A 16,210-nucleotide genomic window follows, 5' to 3' on the forward strand; every position below is an offset into this window, starting at 1 on the left:
GACTAAGGGCACCTTAAATGCTAAAATGACTTGTGGTGCTTAGAGAAAAGGCTGCTTTTATAAGAGAAAATCATTCTGCATGAAATCAAGATTGTCTGCAGTCTATTAGTTCTTCTAAAGGCTGCGAGGCATTTTGCGCCGGCATTACAGACTTCACTGCAGCGCGTTTTCTGGAGGCGTGCTTTTATGTTCGTACTGGCACACAAAACATTAAATGATGAAGCACCAAAACCCCCCAAAAGCCCAAACTGTGTGGCTATGTCGATCAATAATGCATTTTTAGCACGTTAACTACTAAGATTTGGACCTCTTGAAAATCTCATTTTCTACCCTAAGGCCAAACAATGACTACAGACCTGCCAGGGCCTGGTCTCTTTACATAGATTCACACTTACAGCATCTTAAATGACCTTACATTTACCTCATTACTATTAGGTTTTAGTACTTTTATCCTAGGATTAACAGTTTAGGCCGAAGCTTTGTTACAGTCAGTGTTTTACAGGCACGTCATTCATTTGAGGAGTGGGGCAATATCAGTGATATGCATGAATAAATGGAAAAGGGATTTATCTGAAATCACAGTATTTCACAAAATAAAGCTGTATATTGACCAACAAATTAATTGAATAAATGCTTGGTTACCTGAAACTGAATTGTTTGGAAATCATGCCGCTAACAGTGACCACCTGTTAATTGATGAGTTGATTGCTTGTAATTAGTTGATTGCTTGTAATTAGTTCAATTTTAAACTAATTACAAATAAATATGTTGACCAGCTAAAAAAAAATGAGCTGCCATTTCAGTGAATGTCATCATAGGAGCAAGAAATGCAGCGAGCAACGGGCCCTTTTCTCTAAAAACAAATGCCGCAAAACGTTGACCAAATGAACTCGCGCTGCTCTTTGAAACATTTGTTGAGGATTAATCATAAATTCGTATTATGAGCCATAGGCTATTTACACTCTGTAGTTTAAAATGTGGTATAGACACTGACCTGGTCCATTCTGTGACAGGCGTTTGTTGATACAACTCTTAAGTCGCATTACAAAAAGCAGACTTGTAACTGACCTGGGACGACACACGAGAGGCCCTCATCTGAATAAAAAAAAAACATCACATTTAATGTAATTTAGTGTTGTTGACACGATGACCAAAAGGAAACAGAACTAGGTGGAACACTGCATCGGGCTGTGCACCATCATCTGGATCAATCTGAAGCACTGCAGCAAATAAATACCACAATGGAAAAGTAGGTTTTATATTTTATTCCAAAACCTTCAAAATAAGTTTCAAGTTCAAGAAAGTAGAATAAGCTTAGACACAATGCAAAGCATCATATACAGACGGATAAAATACATTTTATATATTGCAGACAAGCCATGGTGGGTCTTACATATGTACAGTATGTAAACTTTTATGTACAATCTTTTTTACATATACAAAAAGCCTTGTTTCTAGTTTTCTTTGTATATATTTATATATATATATTTATATATATTTATATATAGAGAGATTCTTCATATACTCCCCGCTAGCATTTGTACTACAATAATGAAAAAGAAAAACATTTACATATATGTCAATCCATTTTTGTCTTTTTTATATTACAAATGTATTTTCATAAAAATATATCTCTGTACAAAAAAAGTGTATTTTTTTATTTTTTTTATTTGTCAACATATTGTTTTCTTAGAGACACTTTCCCTCTACGGTTTACCTCTGTAGTTGCACACAGTCTGCTCCAGTCCACGTTTATTCACTTCTTCACAGGTAACCTTTTGGTGTGCAGCGAGGCGTCGACACGGAACCGCTGTCTTTAGCGGTTTTCTTGTGGTGTTCGGGGGGGGGGGGGGGGGGGGGGGGGGGCTGTGTCAATTACAAGCTTAGCAGAGATATATATATATTGGGCTGCCATGAAAATATGTTAAAAAAAAGAAAAAAGAAAAGAAAGACTGCAATAACGTTGTTGCCATAACAAAAATACAGGAAGGTAAAGTCTCTGGTAATAAAAAGCAGCTCTGTAAATACGTACGTATAATACTAAATATGAATGAACTGGACATTCTGTCACCCCAAATATGATCACTGTATACAAACAGGAGCAGTTATGGGATTACAGATATTGAAAAAAGAAAAAAAGAAAAGTACGAATGAAATACATTCAGCAATTGCTCAGCAACAACTCCAGTGACCTGATCTTTAAATGATGAAACTACTGTTCCACTCTCTAATCTCCTTTTACAGAAATCAACAACAACAACAACATCTCTTTACCCCCCCCCCCCCCCCCCATGTCAGAGTCCACTAGAGACACCGTAGGAGGCAAATTGCACGGAATGGGCCTGAAAAACACAGCAGTATCTCTGGCTTAGCCGCCGCCGCCAATATGCGTTGACAATGGAAGATGGGCGATTGCAAATATGCACACAGCCCCCCCCCTCGCTTGGTTTTTCCGATGCATTCACACGGGCATGCGCGGGGGGGGGGGGGAAGTGAGAGGACGAGCTACAGAAAGGAAAAAATGAGAAGCCCTCGGCCTATTTTCCCCCAAACTGTGTGAGAAAATTCTCCAACACCACGTCGGCGCTGCGCTTCATCGCGCGGGGGGGGGGGGGGGGGGGGGGGGGGGGGGGGGGGGGGGGGGAACTCTGAGAGCTGCGTCTGGCTGATAACAGGAAGAAAAAAAAAGGAAACCTCGGATGACCGGGGTTTCGGGTCTTAAAATATGCAAAGAGAACCAGGAAGTAGCCAGCCGCCATCGAGGAACGGCCTCCTCAGACTCTCATGGCGCCGCTCGATCCAGGATCCACTGATCGTCACGTGACCTTCTTCGAGAACTTTCCAGACTAACCCAGATGGGTTAAAAAGAGAAGTATTTCTATAGATGTAGTGCCCATTAAATGCACCCCCGCCCCCCCCCCCCCCTCACTGCAAAATTACAAGCATGAATTTTTGCAAAATATTTGGATCCCCATTAAGAAGTTTTTTTTTTTAAGCCAAATGAAGCAACATCCAGGACTGATTGAAACCATTTGTCTTCATTTGGTCATTTTGCTAGATTCTAATTGTGTGAACCTTTAATTAATTATCAGCCAGACGTTACAGTGGCTTTTTTTTTTTTTTTTTTTGCATCAGCAAAAATATCCTTAACAAGCTCAGCTCATAGACACAGATGCAAAGTAGATGTGTCCGTCCGGGTTGCAGTAAATCAGATTAATCGGACAGGATAATGCCTCCAATTCTAGTAAGTATATGATGACGTTTGGAACTCCTGAACATAAAAATAGAGCCACTCAAGCAGGTTCACCAAGGCACTAGAATGGATGTAAAGTGCTTATTAAAGACAGGAGGAAGGAACATTGAAAAAAAGGTAAGAATTCGGGCCCTTTAAAACCAGTTTCTGAATTTCTTGAGCCCTTTTGGGAAAAAATAAACAGTTTCATGAGCTTATACTTGCGTATTATGTTCATCCAAAACTACAGTCTAAACCTAGTCAAATATAATTAGTTACTTCTAGTCAGTGGGGGCATTATATCTCATTGGTTTGCTAAACGTTGCCACGGGAGGAACGAGCAGACCACATCAAAGTGGCCTTAACGGAAACTAAACTGGAACGCAACGAAGCGACTGCTGAAATATTTAGTGCTAGATTACAGAATACACGATGCAACAGCCCCACGCAACTATGGGAACGGAGTAACAATGCCTTCAAGATAATGGGAGCGCAACGGCTCCTTTCATGAAATCCACTGGGTAATTCAATCGTTTCCTTTTCCACCAGTTCTCCACCAGAGAACCAAAGGGGGCTATCCTCACTGCCCGAGATAAGCGAGAGCTTTACAAAGTAATGAAACTGGATGAGCAATTACTGACCCACAGAAAATCTAATTGAAGGAACAATACAGTGATTGGTTTCAAAAGGACCTGGATTTATAAGGGGGAAAAAAAAATGTACTCTAGGTGACTTTAAAGACTTCATTTCAAAACCTGTTGGAGTCGCTTTGTTGCATTTATTTAGAAATGTGTGCAAAGTTTCCGTTGCGGTTTCCAACCCTTGAAAAGAGACCACATGCTAGGAAGCTTTGGATGTTTTCCCACACCATGTAACTGATGACCTGTCCTAAGGGGAATCCAGGATTCAACATGGGTATGACAATGAAGCGTGGCTAAATTAAGAGTAAATTGCATGTAATGGCTCAATTTGCTGCAGCGACATGTCGGAGAACTCTTCACCCTGCACAGCATCCACAGGACACTCATGTATGGGGATAGATGGCAGGAAGAAGGCGTTTTTTTTTATAAATCCTGTAGGTTTCCATCTTTCTACTCCAACGCTCTCTCTCTCTCTCTCTCTCTCTCTCTCACACACAAATTCATTACCGTTTTTTGATTGCTCCACATGGGTCACATGGGTCACCTCGTCCACCTGGCGAGGCAGATTCTTGCCTTCATAGTTATCGACAGTTCCCCGTTCTCCCGTGTGGCACTTTTTCTCATCCTTTTTCCTCGTCGTATTTATCACTTCAAATTGAACGCAGCCCCCCCTGCTGTCGCGGCTCAAGGGGAGCGACGTCCAGAGCAAAAGCAACCCCCCCCCCGCCCCCCCGGTGTTTTTCTAGAAGGCCTGAGCTGTCAAGAAGTTAACTTGGGAGGAAAAAAAAAAAAAGAGCTGCATGTAATAATCCAGGAGGAACACACATCTGACTCGGGAATCCATTCTTCAGACTCGGTGGTGGTGGTTGTGGGATTGGGGGGGGGGGGGGGGGTTCAAACACGGCCGCACTTTGATCTTTGTTTTCCTGCGGCCCGAGTTAAGGGAGCTCACGCTGCAACTCCATCTCAGAGAGAATGCACGACGTACCACCTTCAAGCTGCAGAAACATTAGACAAAAAGTCTGTTTGCCCAAAGAAGAAGGAGCCACGTGTTTCTCTGTAAATTGCTTGGTGCAATATATATATATATGTGTGTTTTTTTTTTGGACTTTTGGAAAACAAAGTGAAAATAGATGTGGTTCCAAGACGTTTACATATCACCGAAAGCTAATACAAGCCGATGTCTTTTCCTCCAAATGGGATAAGAGCGACAGAAAAGTGATGCTAAATGTGAAGCAAATATGAGCTAACAAGTGCTCGTTTAACATTTTGTTGAGAGTTTGGATTTGCTTTTTCCACACCTCCATCAGGTCTGGTCCTCTCTTCCCAGACATAAACATGTAAAGGGATTGCACACCAATCAGTGGAAACGAAGAGAAGCAGATAAGAGCAGAGGCTCACACTTTTTTTTTTCGGAGTCAATTTATCAGCATTTGTTTGTTTCCATCCTATTTTTTTTATGCATGTCCAGGGCATCCAGGTAGTGTCATGATTCCAAAGAAAATACATTTTGAGAAACGTTTTGCAAATTAGATGCTGTGTATCAGGGTAGATTTGGGGCCGAGAGAGAAAGAGAGAGAGAGAGAGAGAGAGGGGGGGGGGGGGGGGGGATATGTCTCACTGACTTGTACACATAAACGATCTCTACAGCCTCACCAAGTGCAGTTTGTTTAAAGCAGCCCCAGCTACTTGTTAACGTGTCCTCTGGACACAGCTGCCTTCGCAAGCAGATTTCATTCCTGCTTCAAAAAAAAAAAAAAAACTCTCCAAATGACCATCGTCTGCAGCCAGACTGACGGGGCCTCCTACGGACAGACCGCCCGGGAATTACAGGGTTTTCCAGTTATTCATCGCGGAAAGCAAGCAGTGTATGAAAAGAGAACCCAAAATGAGAAAATGGAAAACAGGGAGTAGATGAATCCAAACAGTCCGGGCCGCCTCTCTTTGAGTCGAGCGGGCCGACGCGCGGCTGTCCTTCCGCACGGTTGACTTGCACGGAGATCTTTGTTAGCTACAGGTCAGTTTCTAGACTTACAGTTGACCATACAATTCCCTTTTGGGTCCAGGCGGAGCAGGTGGGAGGATTCACCACAGCTTTTGCTTCCAGCGTTACTCCGGCAGGCTGCAGTTTCAGGTTAAAGCTCTTCCTCAAAATATGGAAAAGTATCGAGAAACCACGAAGAAATCACAAAAAGCATTTTGTTGTTGGCTTTTGTCACAGTCCTCGTTGTCTTCGTATGGTTTCTCTTTTTTTCTGGTCTGCTGCAGGTCAGAGCCTTTGCCGTGGGAGATGTTTCTTGAATGTTGTTACAGCAAATAAAATGATCTTTGTCTCTCCCTCTGCTCGAGGAACTATAGATGTCCTCAGTTGGCAGGCAAGCTATGTGGTCCACTTCTCCTCCCCTAACTGAGTGTGGGAAAAGAAGAGAGAAAGAAAAAAAAATGGTAAAATTAAAAGAAATTAAATAGAAAAAGATGGGGAGATAGTGACAGACGAAAAAAAATCCCAAAGAGAGACAATAAAACCATAAATGCAATATTTTCAAATTAAAAGTATAAATTAAAAAATACATGTTCATTATCTTTGAATAAAGCAAAAACAAAAAAACTATTTAAAACTCAGATATACATCAAAGGAAATGCAGCAGAAATGAAATCCCACTTTTTTTTTTTTACAGAAAAAGAATATTTTTAGATCAACTAAAGCCAAATAACTTCCTGTGCACGTGACGTGGTGGGGTTTACCTCTGGGGGAAGAGGTCGCTATACAGCTGTGCACACGGTGCTGACTGTGAACTCTGTCTCGCTGGCCATGATGTCGGTGGGTTGGATGTTGCGGTCGTACATGGGGTTCTCAAACGTAGCGCGTCCGTTCGTGTTCTCGTGGCCCACGTAACCATTGAAGGGGACTTTGGGTCTTCTCCTGAAATATGACAAATCAGAATTATTTAATTCATTCATTAGTAGTCTACAGTAAAAAAATAAAAAAACATTGAAGCTGAACTTATATCAGATGCCAAAACGATCAGATCATAACCGCATTCAAGAAGCTGGAACCAGCCAACGCGCGTCATTGATGTTTGGCCTTTTGGTTAAACTCGACCAATGGGTTATTTGCCTAATTTTGGTATGATGGTCCTCTCACTGACTCACTCAGCCACTGGGACAGTGTGAGCAAATACTCAAACTACTAGTTGCGTCCTTCCCACTGTGACGAGCAATAGGAATGTGTTCTGAGGGACGTCTGCAACAACTGCCGACTTTGCACAGGTAAATTAAACTTTGACTTGAGATCCTTGGTAGTATGTTGATTGCAGATGATTTGTGCAGTGAAACCTCACCTGTGTTTGTAGAGGTACAGAGCGAAGCCCGCGATGATCATGGCTATAAAAGGCACTAGGATGGCTGCTGCCACTGAACTGCTGTTGAAGCCTGGGGCGTCTTTGCTGGAATCCAAGCTCTCTGGGGGGGGGAAAAGAGACATAAGACATTGAGTCCTTGGTTTAACATCACTTCAGTAACTTACATAATATGCATTATGATTAGACCCCATGAATACAATAATTAAAAGAAACAAATGGCAAACCCTCCTCACCTTCTGCCAAGAAGTTGTGATTCAAATTTAAGGCAAATAAACCATGAAAACAGTGCAAATAAAACTGAGGACGTCTGAAAGCATTGCTTATGCATATATGAAACTTTTAAAAAGTATGTTACTATGCTGAATTTTCATTCTCCGCCCACCCGGCATTGTCAAATTTAATTATCCTAGCAATGAGTCTTAATTACCGACATCATACGCCAAAAGCTATTAAGTCATTTCGGATTCATTCTCTAATTTGCGGAGGCGAGTGTGTCTGCAACAGCTACACGGGAGGAGTGTCAGCACACCTGTTTGCCGCAGAAGGCCAAAAAAAAAAAGCTCCAATGAAAGGGCGAGCGACAAACCAGGAGGAATTCAATTAGTGGAATCTGTGGAGGTTCAAATCAATCCCCTGGTGCATGAGCGCACGCACGCACGCACGCACGCACACGCACACACACACACACACACACACACACACACACACACACACACACACACACACACACACAGACGTGCAACCTCACTGCAGTCGCAGTTACACCTCCACTGAGTTAAAACCAAACGGTGAAACCTCGACAAATCGAGAAGGATTTTTCTCCAAGACGACCAAACCACCCCCCCCCCCCCCCCCCACTCTACTCACACACACACCCTGGCACCAGCCCCAGTCCTCAGTATTAATAAAGAGCTGTTTGCTCAATCAGTGCTTTGTAGCAGAGGGGGGGGGGTTCTGCACCTGCTGTTCAAGCCCCTCTCTCATTACGGCAGATTTTCACATCCACTTTCATTATGTTCACACAACTTTCCCTGTGCATACGCACACTTAATCTGTGTTAGCACTAATTCAGAGTTGGTCAACTCCATATTGCGTCTATTTTGGTCCCCGCACTGCTGCTCTCGAGACGGGAGCCGCTACAATCTGGGCTTTGCTTTTTTTTTTAAAAAGCTGCTAAAGTCTCGTAAAATACTTCAACTTCAAAAGCGTGGAAAAAGCGCAAGTATGGGCATTATCTGCTCGTCACATATGGAACAGGGAATCATTGCTTTCATGTATAGAAGTTGCACCTGAACGCATTGTCCTAGAGGGACTATAGAGAGAGGCTAATGCTGTGCAGGCTGCGAGTCACACAAGTACATATTCTAGTTAATGCATATCAGCTCACTCTGCAATCTTGTGTTTCCACTCAGGAGTGGGGATTTTGCAGGAAAATAAATGAATGTGAAATTGATGGAGATCAAAAAAAGAATTTGCTATTAAAGTCTAAAAAACTTTTCTCAAACTCAAAAAAAAAATCATAAAAACCATTTAAAAAAAAAGAACAAAAATCATACACGCAGACTGCTCTACTGCAGCAGACATTCAGATCCAGGAAGTCAGCTCTGTTAGAATCTGTGGTACACAGACTGTAGGCGAGGGGGATAATATGGGTGGGATATATTTTTTTTTTTTAGGTCACGGACATGAAGCAGAATTTTTTGGATAGCTGCAGCCCTTTAAAAAAAAAAAAAGAAAAAAAAAAAAAGAAAAAGTTCAATATCTTCGACAGCATAGCTAACGTCACTAGAGGAACCACGGAATGACACGCGGCAGAGAAAAGGTGATATTTACTGTATCCAAACGGCTCCGCGAGCATCAACACACACACACACACACACACACACACACACACACACACACACACACACACACACACACACACACACACAATGTGTCAAGGCGAGGTTCTTGGTAGCTGTGGATTGTGTGTGTGTGTGTGTTTTCTGACTATCAATCATGTTTTTGAAGCAGGTTTGCCGCGTTAACAGCCACGCTCTCCACAATTGTTTTCACATTTGTGAAAGTGCATCAATTATAAACCCAGCACACCAAAACCGCACGCGGCGCCAAAGCAGCCGAGCTTAAGGACGCTAGACGTATTAGAAGTGAACGCTTTCTGTGATAGAAATCTAGACAGGGGAGAAAAAAAAGAAACAGTCTTTCCTCAAGAGACAGCCTGGTCTGAGTGGTTTCTATAACCAAGCAGGCAGCTTACTCACCCAGTCTTTGGAGACCAAATTGGCTGAAGCCTTTTCCTCTGACAAATCCCTGGTACACAAAGGAGTTTGATGAAGAGATGTAGGACACCTAGGGAGAGAGAGATAGAGACACGAAAGACAGACAACTCTGCGTGTCACATCCAGGCTCCACAAAGGAAAGTCTCATCAAAGTGTCAGCAGCCGGTGCGCGGAGAACCCGAAAATATCACGTCAAAGGGAGCTGAGGGGCGCTACTCGTCGCTGACATTTAATGCGACGTTTTCTGCTCAAGAGCACAAACAGTAAACACGCGGCGCGAGAGGAACACTCTGCCGCCGTGTACGCGAACACTAAAGAGCTGCGAGGCCCCATTCAAAGAGACACTGTGACAGACTGTGACCTGCTTTTAAAAAAAAAAAAAAACGATATCTGGAGTGGGCGTGCGTCACAGGTGGCTGCGGTTGTGGGATAATGCCGCAGAGAGGGGTGGAAAGGGGGGGGGGGGGGTCTGTCGAGTCCTGATTACCAGGCAATGATTTAACTGACATTTTAATTAAAGAGAAACTCTTGGTGGGCCCTCCATCTCCCCGAGAGTGACAAGGTTAGTGTGTGTGTGTGTGTGTGTGTGTGTGCATACATCACATAAAAAAAGGTGCATGCGTTCTTCGATCTGCAGCCACACAGAGGCTCTGTAAGCCGAACCTGGACTTGCACTTACATGTCCTTCAAGGGCCCAGTTGTCAATTTTGAACTTGTTGACAAAGATCTCCACAGGGCCTCTGATCTGGTGGACCTGGAGCAGCAGCTGAGCTTCCTCCTTTTTATAAATACCTAGGAGGAAAAACAGGCTAGCGGTTAGTTTGGAGCCGCGAACGCAACGATTATCTGTAACTATGCAACTGGAGAGTGCGGGGGGGGCAATTTGTAGCTGGAGAGAATCATTTTTGACTACAATGTGATGAGGATTGATAGTGCCGCGGTACACGAGGAGCAAAGCGTCCAAGCCCTTACAGATGCAAATCTGAGCCGTAACCATCACAGCTGGGTGGTTACGCGACTGTGGATGGAAAAAAAAAAAAAAAGACAAATCTATGCTATTCTGTGACAGTGGCACACAATCTTTTCTGGCGGTTTTCTGGCTTTTCACTGGGTCTCATCTGACACCGTGTGCTTGTAGGAACCCCGACGCAGTGAGGTCTTGTGCGCGCGTGTGTGTGCGTGTGTGAGATGGTTTCGAAGGTGTTAAGACGGTGACTTCTGCTCTCGGTGCACCGACCAGCCAGCTTGAGTTCCACCCCGCTGTGGTCGATGAGCGTCGCGTTGACGCGGTTGCTAAAGGGCTCGAAAGCGGTGATGCTGAGCATAGCTGGTTGCTTCTTCCCCAGGTACTCGTAGGATCCCCTCCAGAGGGAGTTCTTGGAAAACACACCGGCGGGGACTGGAAGAGGAAAAGGGTGCACATAGAGGGAGAGAAGAGAAAATAAAAAGTGTTTTTATGTGCCAGGTGCCTGGTTTAGAATACCTTCAAGCTGGGTACAGGAGATAATCAGTGAAATCGGATAACAGGTTGGGATTTAGCAAGGGCGTGATACCTCACGCAGGCCGTAATTTGGATACAAGTCGATTCCATTACAGCAAAATCTTATTTTGATAAAGAAAAAAAGAAAATTCGGATCCACCTCGAACCACAGCAAAAAATACTATATACACAATAATTGGAACAAAATCATCTTAGAATGTTACCTGGTAATTTGGATGGCGGCTCCTGCACCGTACCCACCGGGCTCTTACCACTCGGCCGATTATCAGCTGAAGAGCACAGCAAAAAAAAAAAAAACACCGCTTAGTTAAGAAATCATTTCCCAGTTAATCACGAGGTGAAAGTGAAAGCCAATTTTCTCTGGAAACAGCCCTGAGGCGTTTGCAATTGGACGATGTCACCATCGGCACTTCCTCTCTACCTGCACCGCTAATAAACCGCGAGATGGACCGAGAGGGGTCTGCCTGCGACAGAACTCAACTCAAAAGTGCCCCGAAAGAGCAGCCCGCTCGTCCCCTGCGGCGGTGGGGGTGGGGGGGGGGGGCACATCGCCAAGTCTGAGAAACAGTTTTTAGCGCTTCATGGGGAGGAACTTTAATAAAGCCTTACTGCCCACGCAGGGCCGCAGGTCTACACCACAGTAGTAAACATACACCCACACAGGCAAACGGAGCAAGAGGGGGGGTGGGGGGGGCTTACATGCAACTACAAGCAAAGACAGGTATACTGACGGTAGTTTATGGGCTTAAATATCACCTTAGATAAAAGTATATGGACACAAAACACACACACACACACACACACACACACACACACACACACACACACACACACACACACACACACACACACACACACACACACACACACACACACACACACACACACACACACACACACACACACACGCACACACACACACACACGCTCCTGCAGCCTTGTTCTTTATTAGGTGCCAGTCTTTTGAGCTTCCCTTCCATCACTGCGCCCACAGGCGCTGTTAATGCCCCGGATGGGCTGAGGCCAGTTCTTTCTTTCCCTCGGTCTTAATGACATGGCCTTAGAAAAAAAAAAAAAAGACAATCAAACCTTTATATTTACTCAACGGCTTAGCGTGACGCGGAAGTCCCCCATCTCGTACGTCTTTCTCTGTAAGCTATAAGCATCCTTCTTCCATCGTTAATTGTGCGCCAATGACTCTATTTGGTTTCCTATATGTATTTAGGCCAGTGCTTGGGGCTTAATGACGGTCTATTTGTCTGCTAGACCTTGTTAACACTGCCTCACTATTTATAAATAGGCTCTTCTGCTAACCTAATCAATGGGATGCATTGGCCTAATCAGGTTCTGCACCCTTGTTAACTTTTCAAAGCTTGTGTGTGTGTGTGTGTGTGTGTGTTTGTGTGTGTGTGCGTGTACAGGGGGGGGGTTGACTCCGCAAGTGTGCAATTACATAGAGTTCAATTGTGTGATGGATGTACCGTCCAAACCCTGGCATGTGTCCGAGAATAAGCAAGTGATAACACGGCTATTCATCAACATTAGCCCAATCCCCCAATTCTCCAACCTGAGTCACCACCGGATCCTGTGCCGCCGCAGACCTCAGTGCCTTCAAAAGGGGCTGCTAATGGAAACCGCACATTACAAATATGAGGTGAAGTGCTTCGAGAGTTTAATGCATCTGCGTCGCAGAGCGGTCGGCCAGGTGCACCCAGCGGATCTCATGAGGTTCGGTGGATGCGGTTGATCGTGTGTGAGGCCAGACGATATGTTTCAACATTCACTCCAGCCTCGGAAGTAGCATTTAAAAAAAAAAAAAAAAAGAGGTTCAACAGCAGCAAAAGTGTATGCGTGTCTACGCGTATTCACCACGAGGCATCGCTCATTCTTGACTGGATGTAACGTAACCCTGTTTGTACCTGCGCAGAGAGGCGGTTTCCCTGTCCAGCTTCCATCGGACCTGCAGGTCCTGTGTTCTGATCCTCCGGCCAAGTAGAAGCCGGGCTGACACGTGTAGATCAGTGTGTAGCCAAGAGATGGCAGTTCAATGGCTCTAACATCAGACTGGGCTTGCAGCTCCGGTTGGCTGCAGTGGTGGGCTGGATCAAGAGAGGCAGAGAAGGATTAGGGTCGACCAAAGAAGAAGAGGCTGAGATACGGGTTCGAGTTGGGTTGAGGAGATGAACAAGGGGAGGGATCAGAGGAGCAACATGATAAGAATGTCGAAAAATAGAGTCAGCCCAAGAGGACGTCTGGGGTGGTCGTTAAAGCGGTTATTTTTTGGGTTTTTTTGGAATGAGAACTTTTGCGTAACACATGCTTCTACATGAATATGAGCAGAGTGCGTACTTACCAATGCACTCAGGTTGAAAACCACTCCAAGTCAGGTTGGGCAGACAAGTGCGAGTGATGGAGCCCTGAAGTAAGTATCCCTTTCTGCAGCTGAAGAACACGGTGCTGCTGATCTGTGAGAGGACACACAAGAGCACGTGTAAATGTTGAGCGGACTACGAGCGCGTCGATCATACACCACAGCACGCAGACGTTTTCACAAAGAAGAGGAGGTGTTAATTCGCACCTGGTAGCCTTGACTGTTGTTCTGGTTTCCAAAGAGAGGAGTGCCAGGGTCTCCGCAGGTCGTGTGAGTGGGATCTGAAAAACACACCACAGCAATTCTGTGATTACCGCTGTCATGCTAAAGCGTCTAATCTAATCTAATCCCTTCGGTTTTTCTTTAGGATTTTTTCCAAACACAAAAGAAAACAAACATTTCAGAATGATATGGATCAAGTCATGAGTTTGTGAAGTCACTAATAATTTCATCTCACCAAGTCTAAGTACAACATAATATTACAATATATAGCTAATATTATCAAAAGGTTATGCAAGCACTGCATGCATGTAGTTAACTAACGGTTTGAGTTTCACAAATGATTATCACTCACAGACTAAAGATGTGTGCTCATGCGGAGGTCAAAGGTGGGGATTATGCTTGCAAGGAATTTATCTCATGTTGAAAATTGCAGGTTGCATTGTGGAAATTTGGTAAAACAGGGCCCCAGGTGCAGTCTTGACTGCACTGCCTGACTACACTTCCTCCACAGTAATTCTAAAATGTGAATTAAACCAATAGGAATGAAGAAAGCATTATCAAAATAGCTTGTAAGGTCTGTCAAATGATTTTTTGCGTGCATTCTTTTTTGATTGCAAACTGAAATCAGGATTACAGGGGAGAAGATAAGGAGGAATAATGCATGCCAGCCAATGGAATGCATCACTCACATGGAAACGTAGGGCAACATATAAAAGCATAGACGTTCAATAAGTGGACAAAACCATTATCTTACCTATGCACGAGGGTTGTGTGCCACTCCAAGTGCCATCATACTGACAATATCTCCTGGTAGATCCCACCAGGATAAGTGGAGAGTGGCAGGAGAAGGAGACTGAGGAGAGATAGGTGAACCCCCGGTCTTCCCTTCTCCCCTGGGCGGGCATCCCTGGGTCTCCACAGAACACAGCTGCAAAGATAAAGATGCAGAGAAAGAGGGATAACAAGGTATTATTCAATATCTTACATGGGGTGGGGGTGAAATGTTAACCAAGGGCCATACATACATTCTTTGTCGAAATAAATTGCATGTAATGTGATTTGAGATGTACTTACGGAAGCACTGGGGTTTCTCTCCGCTCCAGTTGCCGTTGCCCTGGCATGTTAGCACAGTGGGCAGAGACAGCTGGTAGCCTTGGTTGCAGGAGTAACTGATGCTGGAGCCCCAGGTGAAGTCCGTACCGACAACCTGTCCATTAGGGATGAAGGGTGGTGGACCACATACGATCGCTGCAAAAGGAGCAGAGACCCATTGGAGGACGTCGTGGATTCTGCTCGTCACTTTAAAGGACGGGTCGCGTTCCGCACAAGTATTAATGAAACCAGTATTTGTAAGATCCATGAGCTGTGGCGGCCTTCCATCGTCTAGTATCACCGCATTGCCTCCAAGATTGCGCTAAATAACTTCACCTTTGCAGAGAGGTTTGGTGCCGTTCCAGGTCCGGTCCTTGGTGCAGATCAGAGTCGAGGCCCGGTCCGCGTCCATGGTGAAACCAGGGGAACACTGGAAACTGACTGTGAGGTTGTAAATGAAATCATTGCCCAGCCTCAAGCCGTTGGCTGGCACTCCAGGGTCACCGCAGTTGATTACTGCAAAAAACAAACAGAAGGTGAACAACAACAATAATAGTAAGACCAAATGGAAATGGGTGAAAAGGATCGTCAATGAAGACGGGGCCGAGTGCAACGTGAGGAAGGAAAAATGTTTCAGTTGAAGAAAGGAAAGAAATCGAGCAGTTGATACAGTTTGGAGTAATGGAGCCATGTTATTTGATGATTTAACATGTTTTACATTTGATTGTACTCAGTGAAGCAGCCGATCAATATCACGCGTCTCACCTCACAATGTTAATCCTTCGAAGAAAAAAAAGCCGAATATCTTATGCGTCTTCACAAGCATTTAGCGCTTCATTAATTTATGTACAGCCACTTTTGAATGATACGTTTATTATACATACGTAATTAAAAGCATTACCCACAATGCAAATCACCGTAACTCAACGGTGTGACTTAATGGGACTGAACAAACTGTCCTTGCACTTTGATTATCTCCAGTTAAAGCCTCTTTTAGGGTGCAGAGACTTAATGTTGTTCTACAGTGACTCTCAAAAGCTCCAAAACGAACCACACTTTCCTTTGATTACATTTTCACACCCTGTGGGGAGTTTGATTGAGCAACAAAGATGTGTGACGTGCGACTCGGCTCCGTCATTGCTCAGCTCTCCTGTAAATGTCTAAGTTAGATAAAAAAATAAAATAAAAACTCAATATCCAGCCACCTCGGTCCAACAAATCCTCCTGTATACCCCACAGTGTACAAGAAATCAGTAGAAACTGTTCAACCGAAGGGGCTCCTATTCACACATCCTTACCTGACGAAAAATGTTCTAATGAACTGCGTCAAAGTAGCCTTTCACTCCTGTAGATTACAGTTCAGAAATCCATCAACGTGATGGTTGAGGTCTATCCACTCCATTCAGGAGAAGCTGCTTCTCGATGTGACCTCTATTCATTGGGGGGGTCTTTGCTCTGTATAGCCGCTGTGTGCAGTTTGAGTGACATGAGGCCTTTCCTGTCTGATTTG

The 16,210-nt window shown here is 44.3% G+C and overlaps 1 protein-coding gene across 1 annotated transcript in view; it reads right to left on the bottom strand.

The window, feature by feature from the left end:
- Positions 1–2,637: 2,637 nt before the first annotated feature.
- The window catches only part of csmd2 (CUB and Sushi multiple domains 2), a 169,179-nt gene continuing 155,606 nt past the window's right edge, over positions 2,638–16,210 (bottom strand). Inside the window, exons 60-72 of the mRNA XM_037474374.2 lie at positions 15,037–15,216; positions 14,683–14,856; positions 14,363–14,536; positions 13,594–13,667; positions 13,369–13,480; positions 12,935–13,114; positions 11,219–11,284; positions 10,752–10,913; positions 10,194–10,306; positions 9,497–9,584; positions 7,215–7,335; positions 6,619–6,796; positions 2,638–6,280 (exon numbers count right to left, since the gene is read on the bottom strand). Of these exons, the coding sequence (XP_037330271.2) occupies positions 6,637–6,796; positions 7,215–7,335; positions 9,497–9,584; positions 10,194–10,306; positions 10,752–10,913; positions 11,219–11,284; positions 12,935–13,114; positions 13,369–13,480; positions 13,594–13,667; positions 14,363–14,536; positions 14,683–14,856; positions 15,037–15,216 (1,604 nt within the window). The 3' untranslated portion in view covers positions 2,638–6,280; positions 6,619–6,636. The remainder of the gene's footprint in view (positions 6,281–6,618; positions 6,797–7,214; positions 7,336–9,496; positions 9,585–10,193; positions 10,307–10,751; positions 10,914–11,218; positions 11,285–12,934; positions 13,115–13,368; positions 13,481–13,593; positions 13,668–14,362; positions 14,537–14,682; positions 14,857–15,036; positions 15,217–16,210) is intronic.

The sequence above is a fragment of the Pungitius pungitius genome, chromosome 17, assembly GCF_949316345.1.
Source record: "Pungitius pungitius chromosome 17, fPunPun2.1, whole genome shotgun sequence".
NCBI classification, from domain to species: domain Eukaryota; kingdom Metazoa; phylum Chordata; class Actinopteri; order Perciformes; family Gasterosteidae; genus Pungitius; species Pungitius pungitius.